The 10,285-nt window shown below is 42.2% G+C and overlaps 1 protein-coding gene across 1 annotated transcript; it reads left to right on the top strand.

The window, feature by feature from the left end:
• Positions 1 to 8,879: 8,879 nt before the first annotated feature.
• LOC121276812 (armadillo repeat-containing protein 1-like) lies at positions 8,880 to 9,459 on the top strand. The gene has a single exon (XM_041185355.1). It carries the CDS (start codon positions 8,920 to 8,922, stop codon positions 9,457 to 9,459), a length of 540 nt encoding a protein of 179 aa, XP_041041289.1. The 5' UTR covers positions 8,880 to 8,919.
• The last annotated feature ends 826 nt before the right edge of the window (positions 9,460 to 10,285 follow it).

The raw sequence follows: 10,285 nt of genomic DNA, 5'->3' as shown, positions 1-10,285 counted from the left end.
GCAGGATGAGGCCCTTAATCATGTCACTTAAGGACCTCAATTGATATCTGAGCAGGACGGCCGTTCTCGACCTGCTTGGGGAGTGTCGGGAAGGTCATGGGCTCACCATCTTGCACCTTCCTGTTGGGGAAGGAAACAGTTAACTCACAAAGTGTTCAATTGGTCATTATCGGTTAACTAGCTAAATACCAATTTGAATGTATAAAAGAGAAAACACTCCTGTGCCCAGTGGGCACTGAGGGGACTGGGGTGCTTTATTAACCCCTCGAATCACATTTTAATTTGATGTTGTAAGTTTCCTTTGCGATTCATTTTTCTTTTTGCAGTATCCCTTTAAGGGGCTGCTTCTTATTTTGTCTCTCACTTTCTTTAATTTAGTTTAATTGGTTGCTTAGAAGAGAAAGCATTTCTGTGCCTGGTGGGCACTATGGGGTCTAGAGTGTTTTATTAACCCATTTAATCACATTTTAATGTGATGTTTGTAAGTTTCCTTTAAAATTAGTTTTTATTTCTGCAATATCCCTTTAAAGGGCTGCTTTTTTAATTTGTCCCTTGTTATGTTAATTTAGTTTAATTGGTTTAATCAAAAGAGTAAAAGAGAAAACGGGTGAGACATGGTCTTGGTAGAGTTTTATGGACCAAAAATAAAACTCTGTTGGAAGAAGCCAGACTTAGTCTATATCTTCATTTCAAGCAGGTATTGTGCCTTTATCACTTCCTGCCCTGTTAAATGTTCCTTGCCGCCCCCCACCACTTCACAGTCCACTCCTGCACAATGTCTGTGGGATAAAAGGAATTGAACCTTAAGACTCCCATTATTCAAACTAGAGATGGTAATTCAGCACAAGACAGAGATTGAACCTGTATTATCAGCTACTAACTGTTTTGGAAACACAGCACACGCAATAGCATGGAGGTTATTTCAAATTGCGTGTAAACGACATCAAGCAAAAGTTACCATAAATGTTAATAGATTCCATTCAATTTAGATCAAATTCAGTTGAAGCAGGTACAATTTCTGGGTGTGCAAATAACTCATCCAAGGGAAGGGCCCTTACAAGATGGCAGTGGCTGAAGTTTTAACACACTAACTGGTGCCGCAAGTCTGCTGACTCCATTTTGAAACCACTAGTAACAATTTAATTCAATTAAGGTCAACCCTCGTGCAGCATTTTCAAAAAGGAATGTCAGATTTTAAAATAACTCAAATTGTTACATCATGTGCCAAGATGTTTTTTTTTAGCACAATGAGGCAATTAGGTTGGACCAAACAGGATATCCTTATTGAGTTCAGCAATCAGTTGGGGAAGATAGCAACTGGCTGCATGTAGGTGGGAGGCATAGCTTTTGGCATGCATTCTGCTCCCAACTGGCTTGAATTGTAACTCTAGCTGAATTAAGGACAACTAACTGGAATAGCTGGGTGTAAGCTGTGATTGTAATGAAGTACTTAGGAGCCAACCTTTTGATGCATGATGTTTGCTGGAGCCAAACATTTGACAGACTTACTCTGTCAAGGTTTAACATCTAATGGACCTATTCTGCTGGAATTGAAACTTCTGATGGACTCTCTCCAATGGTCCCGACCTGCTGGTGCCAAATTTCAGATGGGTCCAGTCTCTTGTATTCAACTGTTGATGGGCCCAGTCTGCTCGTGCAAGTCAAAGCAGTGTTTCTGTCCATTCAAGGCAAAGGTAACAGGCCATATTCCAAATCATTGGAATAGTGTCCCTGGCATAGTTGGGGGTGGGCCAGCTTGCCCTTAAGGGCACCTCAGACATGATCACCTCAATCTGAGCGCGTTGCAGAACAGTAGACAGGAACGCCAGAGGCCAAACTCAAGAAATGTGTGAGCTTCTAGTCTTCAGCTCCTAAAGGGGCCAAAAACTTTCATTAAGGCAATTGATCTGGGAGACTAGATAAGTCCTGGGCCAGAAAATTACTTGTGCCATTTCTCAACCAGCAAAGAATTCTACTGAAGCTTGGTGAGGGGGTATAGGATTGACTATCAGAGGCAGTCCAAGACCTGCCCCAATTGATGGAGTGCAGCAAAAGATTAACATGCTCCCTTCAACTTGAATTTATTGGGCATTTCACACAGGGTAGAATTTCAGTGGAACCAGGCCCTGTGGGCTCAATATCCTAACAACATAGACGTAGCTAATTAATTCAAGAAGGTCCTATGTCACTGGACTGTAAGATACTGGTACTGTCATAAGCTACCAATTTGGAACTGCATTGCATTAAATGTTATTTTAAATTAAAATATCTGCCTTTTAAAGCTTGCAAAAGGTTAACATTCAATTGTGCATTTAAGTTTTCTGCAGACATGGGAATGTTTGCTTTAAGAAATTTTCCACATCAGATGGTGTGTCCCCCAATTTATTTTGTATTTACTGATGATTTTGAAAGTATAAATATTTGCAGAATATGACCTGGGCACTGATATTTAATGACAAGCAAAACTGTAAGTAAAATGCAGCTGGAATAAAATATTACTTACACAAAAACATACAAAGTCATTTTTACAGTTTACTTTGCAAGATTATGTCCAAATAGGGGCTATAAATATCAAATAATTACTAATAAATTCAATAGGGCATTCAGGAGAAACATTCTTACATAGAATATACAGACCGTTTGGGCCAATCTGACCAATCGAGCCTCCTGCCATACTTGCTTATCTAGCTCCATACATCCACCCTTTATGTCCTTCTCCCTCAATACTTTTTAAAGAATGGTATCAGAATGAATATGCTATGGGACTAGTTATTCAGATGCCTGGACTTAATGATTTCGAGACATGACCACAGCATTTGGGAAATTTAAATCCCACCAGAAAAACAACTAACTGGAAGTCATTCAGGACTCTGGATCCAAGCAACGATTATAATGATGGACCTACTCTGCTAGAATTGAAATTGTAATGGAATCACTCTGTGGGGCAGAACTTCTGGTGGACCCACTCTGCTATGATTGAATTTCTAATGGGTCCAATCGGCTGGACAATTTAAATTAATTAAATCATTAATTAATTAAATAAATCCTTTTTTTAAGTTAGTATCAGTAATAGTGATCGTGAAACCATGTGACTCCAGACCCTCAGTAATGTGTTTGATTCTTAAGTGCCCTTTGAAATGGCCTAGCCAGCCATTCAGTTGGCAAGAAGGTGGCTCACCAGCAACTTCTCAAATGGCAATTCGGGATGAACAATAAACTTTGCCTTTGCCAGTGACGTCCAATGAATGGATTAAGAAAAATCTAGCCTCGCTTTACCCAAAGAGTAGCAGTTAGAACGTGGAACTCACTACCACAGAGAGGTACCACAGAGAAATATTCCCCCTAGGACATCAGTCCTGGTCCTGCCCATCCAGTTTGTACTGGTCCCACCTCCCCTAGAACCGGTCCCAATGTCCTAGGAATCTGAAACCCTCCCCCTCACACCATCTCTTCAGCCATGTATTCATCCGATATATCCTGCGATTCTTACTTTGACTAGCAAGTAGCACTGGTAGTAATCCTAAGATCACTACCTTTGAGGTCCTACTTTTCAATTTACTTCCTAAATCCCTATATTCTGCTTTTGGGACCACATCCCTTTTTTTACCTATGTCATTTGTACCAATATGTACCACAACCACTGGCTGTTCACCCTCCCCCTTCAGAATGTCCTGTAGCAGCTCTGAGACATCCTTGACCCTAGCACCAGGGAGGCAACATACCGTCCTGGAGTCTTGTTCGTGGCCACAGAAACACCTATCTGTTTCCCTAACAATTGAATCCTCTACAACTATTGCATTCCCACACTTTTTACTCCTCCCCTGTGCAAAGCCAACCGTGGTGCAGCAAATTTGGCTGTTGCTGCTTTCACCTGACAGGTCATTTCCCCAACAGTATCCAAAGCAGTATATCTGTTTCACAGGGGAATAGCACAGGAGATTCCTGCACTGCCTGCCTAGTCCTCCAGCTCTGCCTGGTGGTCATCCATTCCCTTCCTGCCTGTGGACTCTTAGCCTGCGGTGTGACCACCTCTCTATACGTGCTATCCCCAATGCTCTCCACCTCGCGGATGCTCCACAGTGTCCCCAGCTACTGCTCCAGCTCTGAAACCCAGACTCCCAGCAGCTGCAGCTAGAGATACTTCCCGCACACAGGCTGGCCCTGGGCACTGGAAATATTCCTGGTTTCCCACATAGAGCAGGAGGAGCACACCACGGTTTTGAGCTCTCCTGCCATGACTTACCCCTTTAAATTAAATTAAACCTTTTGGGAGATACACAATATTAAATAATATCAATTTCTCTAGGGCCCTTCTTCCCTGCTCCTCGTTGTTACAGAATATAGCCCTTAAAGACGATGAACCTCAAAATAAGAACTTAAAAACTATAAGTGATAAAAGTAATAAATACTTACTTGACCGTACTCACGGTACTCAAAGAATCACCTAGTTCCCTCCTCACCAAAATCCCTCAGTCACCTCTGCTCTCTCAGCTCCTTTTCAACTTCTAGCTCCTCTTGTGCTCCTTTTCAATTCCCGGCTCCTCTCGTACTTCTCTTCAACTCCCGGCTCCTCTTGCACTTCTCTTCAACTCCCAACTCCTCCCGTGCTCCTTTTGTTGAGGCAAATAGTGTAGGTGCATTCAAGTGAAAGCTAGGTAGTTACATGAGGGTGAAAGGGACAAAACGAAAAGATAACAGGGCTAAATGAAGAGGTGAGGGAGAAGGCTTCTACAGAGAATTAAGACCGTTGTGTGCTGGATGGCTTGTTTCTGTGCTGTACCTACTTGTATAGGGGATAATTTTAACCTTCTGTTATGGTGCTATGTGTTCAAAGAAAAGATTATCAAACATATACTGGTACTGATTTCTTTTAGACTTCCACTCCTTCTGCCCTAACACCAGCTTTGAAAGATTCTTTGTCCTTCACTTATTAACAACATTTGTGACACTGGTTCAGTCTTCTGTGTATCAACAAAGTGAAAACAAACCATAACCTGGCTTTAAGTGCTAGAGACAATTTTGTATGATTTAATCATTATTGATATATGGCCAGGTTACTGACTTACAAACCTTTTAAAATTATTTTATTTACATTTGGTGGTAATAAATTATCAATTTATACACCACTTTGACTTAATGTATTTGTTTTGTCCCCTGTTCTGCCTTTAAACCTCACTTGGGCATGTTCCCGTTATAAACATGCTTTCAAGTTTAACTGGGATATCCTGTTTGGAGCTGCCAACTCCCAGAAACAAAGTTCATCAAGAATACTGGCCGGAGGATGTCTAAACACTGCTTCCTCCTCACTTTGCAAAAATTCTTGAAGTGTTAGCATTAAAATCAACAATAATGGGCTGCATAGGACATGCTTTCTGTAATTACGCAATTTCAAATAGTGAAAAAAATGTACAGAATACGAAGCTGCAAAACATAAATCTAGTGAACTAGAAAGAAAAGGGCTAAGAGCTTACCTTGCAATCTAAGAGATTCTGGACATGGTCAACAAACCTATGGGGTAGGAATTAGTTTTTGATTTCTTAAGCAATAGTGTGCAGACACTGCACACTTGAACTTGGAAGCCCAAGGTTCACTCTAAATTGGGGCTTGGACTTCATTTGAACAATTATTCAGATCACCAGGGAATTCCATTGCTACGCATCTGAACTATGCTTTTGTATCATCAGAAACTATTGTTACGACCAGGTGAAAAGGGATGAACTGGCTCCCCTCCATTCAACCCTCTCGGTTGGTCACAACAGAGGTTAAAGTTTATTTTTCGCGATGATATGCCTTTGTCAAGTCAGAATGCATTTAACTATTTAAGCTGCGAGCAGTAAGGAGCCAATCAAACAATTTTTAGCCAATCTTTAGTCAAAGAAAGAACAAAAAATTATTAACCACTAGACTCGAGAAAGATATTAAAGAAGTGACATCAAGCATTCGGCCCTTGTGCAGTCATTTGGGCACAAACACACACGCACACACACACACACACAGGTGTCAGAAATAAAGGAGTTAGAGTACAATAGAAAAAAAGTAAAAGATAGATGGTTAAGTGTCCTTTGATTGTCCTTGAGGTGTGGATTTTAGACACTGTGGCCAATTTGGGTTAGTTGGTTTCTTCGATGCAGTCAAATAAAGGAGATGTTGCAATTATATTACAAGATCTCGGTTCACTGGTATGTTTCTGGTAGAGTAGGCTTCTCAAACAGGGCAACACTTATTGCAAAAGAAAGAGAGGGTGAGAGAGCAGTATTCAGTCTGTTTCCTCTGCTGAAGACTTTTTTAACACCACCTGTGTTACTTGTAATCCCTCTCCAGTGGCTGGGCAGCCTTGTCTTGAAATACTTTGCCCATGTCCAAGAGGTTTTGGGTGGGTCTGTTTGTGGCAGCCATTGCTTCAGTATCCAGTACTTTGCATTTTTAATATCTCTTCCTTAGATAGTTTTGAAATTCAACTGGTGTCTGGATTATAGGAAATTTCTCTCTTCACACTTCCGAGAGTGATTTGTTCGTTTCTCACATTCACCTTGGAGTGTGGCCTTATGTTTTAAGCAGTTTGCTCTGTTTCCGTTCAAATTGCAAACTTTCTAGTCAGTTGAAAAATCATGTGCTCAAAATAAAGGTGCTTGGCCTTGTGAAACTATGCTGTACAGGCATACCCCATAAAATTAATGTTTACAGGCTGCTTACAGGTGAGACCAACACCACTGGTGTCTAAAGCAAGATCTGAATTACAACATGCTGCAAGAACTTTCTGATCAATTGTTATATAATTATAGGACCTTTTCTTCCCCTTTCAGTTCAAGTTTTGCTTTATTAATTCAAATATTTACAACATTAGGGTTAATTACCCACCTCTCATTCCCCCAAGAAGGTGAGGATGAGCCTTCTCCTACTGAAATCCATGTACTGGTGCTCACAAAACCCATACGATTCACTAATACAAACATATGAAGAAGGGGCAGACGCAGGCCATTCGGCCCCTTGAGGTTGCTCTACCATTCAATAATATCATGACTGATCTGTTTGTATTTCTAATTCTACATTCCCATCTACCTCCGATAACCTTTGATTCCCTTGCCTAACAAGAATCCCCTTCAGGGGTGGAAATCTGTAGTCCTTACCTGGTCTAGCTTATATGTGACTCCAAATCCACAGCAACTGCTCACTGGAGTGGCCTAGCAAACCCCTCAGGTGTACAAAACCACTACAGAAAAAAATACTGCAGGTGTACTTACACCACATGGACTGCAGCAGTTCAAGAAAGTGGCTCATCACCGCCTTATTAAGGGCAATTAGGGATGGGCAATAACTGCTTCCCTTGCCAGCGATGCTCACGTCCCAAGAGTGAATAATGAAAAAAATTGTGTTTGGTATGGAATTCGAGAATTTTGGCCCACCAATGATGAAGGAACAGTAGTATATGTTCAAGTCAGGATGATATGTGACTTGAAAGGAGGCTTGGTGTGGTGAGCAGAAAACTTGGAATGATGGCATTCCCGTTAGATTGTTGCTCTTGTCCTTCTTGGCAGCTCAGTTCATGGGGCTCTGAGACAATGCTGAAGTTGGTGAGTTGCTGTAGTGCTTCCTGTAGGTAGTACACTCTGCAGCACAGGATGCTTTCAAGAGCTCTAATCAAACTGGAAAACTGAAATAAAAAGAGAAAATGCTGAAACATTCAGCAGAGGACATGCAGCATCTGTGGAGAGGGAACAGAGTTAATGTTGCAGGCCAATGAGCTTTCATCAGATCAAGTCCTAGACTGCAAACATCGAGTGCTGTTGCAGCAGAATCTGCCTAGACATGTGCTGAGTATTTCATCACGCTCCTCACTTGAGCCTTGTAGATGGTGGGAAGGCTTTAAGGGGTAAGGTGTGGATTTACTTGCTCCAGAATACTTAGCCCTCTGCCCTGCTCTCATAGCTATAGTGTTGACACAGTTGGCACACTTAAGCATTTAAGTGGTGTTGCCAAAGATTTTTATGTTGTTACTGGTCAGAGAGAATTTGCTGGGGTTTTTTCTTGTTGTGAAGACTATTACCAGCAATTGTGTAGCTGGAATGTTTCTTGCCACGCCACCGAAGTCTAGATGTCCAAATCCTGCTGCAGACTGACATGAACTAAGCAGGGCTATGAATAGTGCTCTCAAGCGGCACTTGCTTAGCAATAATCTGCTCAATGACTCTCAGTTTGGGTTTCACCAGGGCCATTCAGCTCCTGACCTCATTACAGCCTTGATCCAAATATGGACAAAGGAGCTGAATTCAAGAGATTGACTGGCCTTGACACCAAGGCAGCATTTAACCGAATGTGGCATCAAGGAATTGTAGCAAAACTGGAGTCAATGGGAATCAGCAGGACAGCTCTCCCCTGCTTGGAGTTATACTAGCACAGAGGAAGATGGGTGCAGTTGTTGGAAGTCAATCATCCAAGTCCCAGGATATGGCTGCAAGTGTTGTGGTGATTTGAGGTGCAATACACCTTTAAGAGAATGTGAGCAGATTGACCACGTGATTGTATTACCCAATTGCTGTGTAGCACGGGCTACAATGTTAATCAGTAGTTTAGAATAGGGTCTGGTTGGAGCACACGTGTTTGTGTGCTCTGTTACTTGTGTTAATAAACAGCATGTGCTTCATATTACATTGGTCTCTGCATCTGCAGTATCTTGTTTACCAACTCACTCACCAGCAGATAGGCGTTCAACCGTGTTCGCTGAGCAAAGCAAACCTGGAGCTGCAGAGAGAACGGCATTGTTAGTGCTCTATTGAGTCGCTGTACCCATTAAAACGGATGGGATTTGTTGACGGCATTGGTGAGTGATCGAAGGAGTAGTAAACTCAGGTTATAATCAAAGAGCCAAACAAGTATCGAGTGTTAAGTGCATTATTGAGAAAATTGCTTAAAACATATGGCATGGTGGATGGTGGCACAATGAGTGGGGAGCCTGATGCACAAGCAGTTGTAAACCAGCTGCAAGATTTAGCATCTGACCCCTTAAACAGGCGAGCGCTTGTTCAGGATCAGGGATATCTGCCTGGGTTGATCCTGTTCCTAGGCCACTCAAATCCTCAAGTTGTTTACACTGCATTATTGGCTCTGTGCTATCTGGCAGAATGCCGTACCAGTGGGGAAAAAATGAAAAGTGAACTAGGCATGATGCTGAGCTTACAAAATGTGATTCAAAAAACAACAATGCCTGGTGAAACTAAGTCTTTGGCAAATGAAATGTATGAAATTTTCCAGCCATCGAGCAGCGAAGATTCTGGCCACGCAAATGATCATAACTCACATAAATGCAAACCACAGCTTTTCCTGGGAAGCACTAACAAACGTGCAAAAACAATTACTCTAGAGACAGATGGTTTGGATGATGCATCGCAGAGAAATTTGTGTGAAGAAGCATTGTTCAAAATTAACGGTGTATTGCATCTCAGGTTGCCACAGTGTTCCTAAGGGTAGCGTCCTTGATCCAACCATCTTCAGCTGCTTCATCAATGACCTCCCCTCCATCATAAGGTCAGAAGTGGGGGTGCCCGCTGATGATTTCATGGGACTGAATTTTCAGGTCGGCAGGCAGGCATGGGATCGGCCGGGAAATGGACCGCTGACCACAATTGGCCCCCAACCGCAATTTCACACTGGCTGGCCACAAAGCTGCCTCAGGGAGCTTAAGACCTGAAACAGCAAAAATAAAGATTTCAAAAGCTGAAAAAAGTGTCCATGCATCATAGTCAGTCACCTAAATATTTGGCTTATGAAAATTCTGTCCACAGATATTTATTTATATTTTATTTCATCACAGAAATCTCATCCCACCAGTGGATGAGGTTTGTTGAAAAATGCAAAGGCTGCCTGGCCGATTCGCGGGCCACAAAAAAATCGAAGACAATTGTGTCATTAATGGGTTTAATTGCCCTCTTAATTGTTGGCATTTATACGTGCCCGCTGAGCGAAATATCACATGAACACGCAATGACATCGGGACACCAGCCCGATGTCTTCTCATGCTATTTAACGCCCGATCGGGTCGAGCATGCGCCCACCCTGAGGTGTTAAATTCTGCCCATACTATTCATAACCATTTGCAACTCCTCAGATACTGAAGCAGTCCATGTCCAAAGGTAGCAGGACCTGGACAATATTCAGGCCTGGGCTGATATGCAGCAAGTAACATATGCACCACACAAGTGCCAGGTAATGACCATCTTCAACATAAGAGAAGCTAACCATCACCCCTTGACATTCAATGATATTACCATTGTTGAATCCCCCATTATCA

The sequence above is a fragment of the Carcharodon carcharias genome, chromosome 4, assembly GCF_017639515.1.
Source record: "Carcharodon carcharias isolate sCarCar2 chromosome 4, sCarCar2.pri, whole genome shotgun sequence".
NCBI classification, from domain to species: Eukaryota; Metazoa; Chordata; class Chondrichthyes; order Lamniformes; family Lamnidae; genus Carcharodon; species Carcharodon carcharias.
Note: the sequence above shows the minus strand (reverse complement) of the source record. Positions and strands in the feature narration are given on the sequence as shown.

Coding starts and splice junctions, on each gene's coding strand:
- LOC121276812 (XM_041185355.1), top strand. CDS start 8,920: ATGGTGGATGGTGGCACAATGAGTGGGGAGCCTGATGCACAAGCAGTT.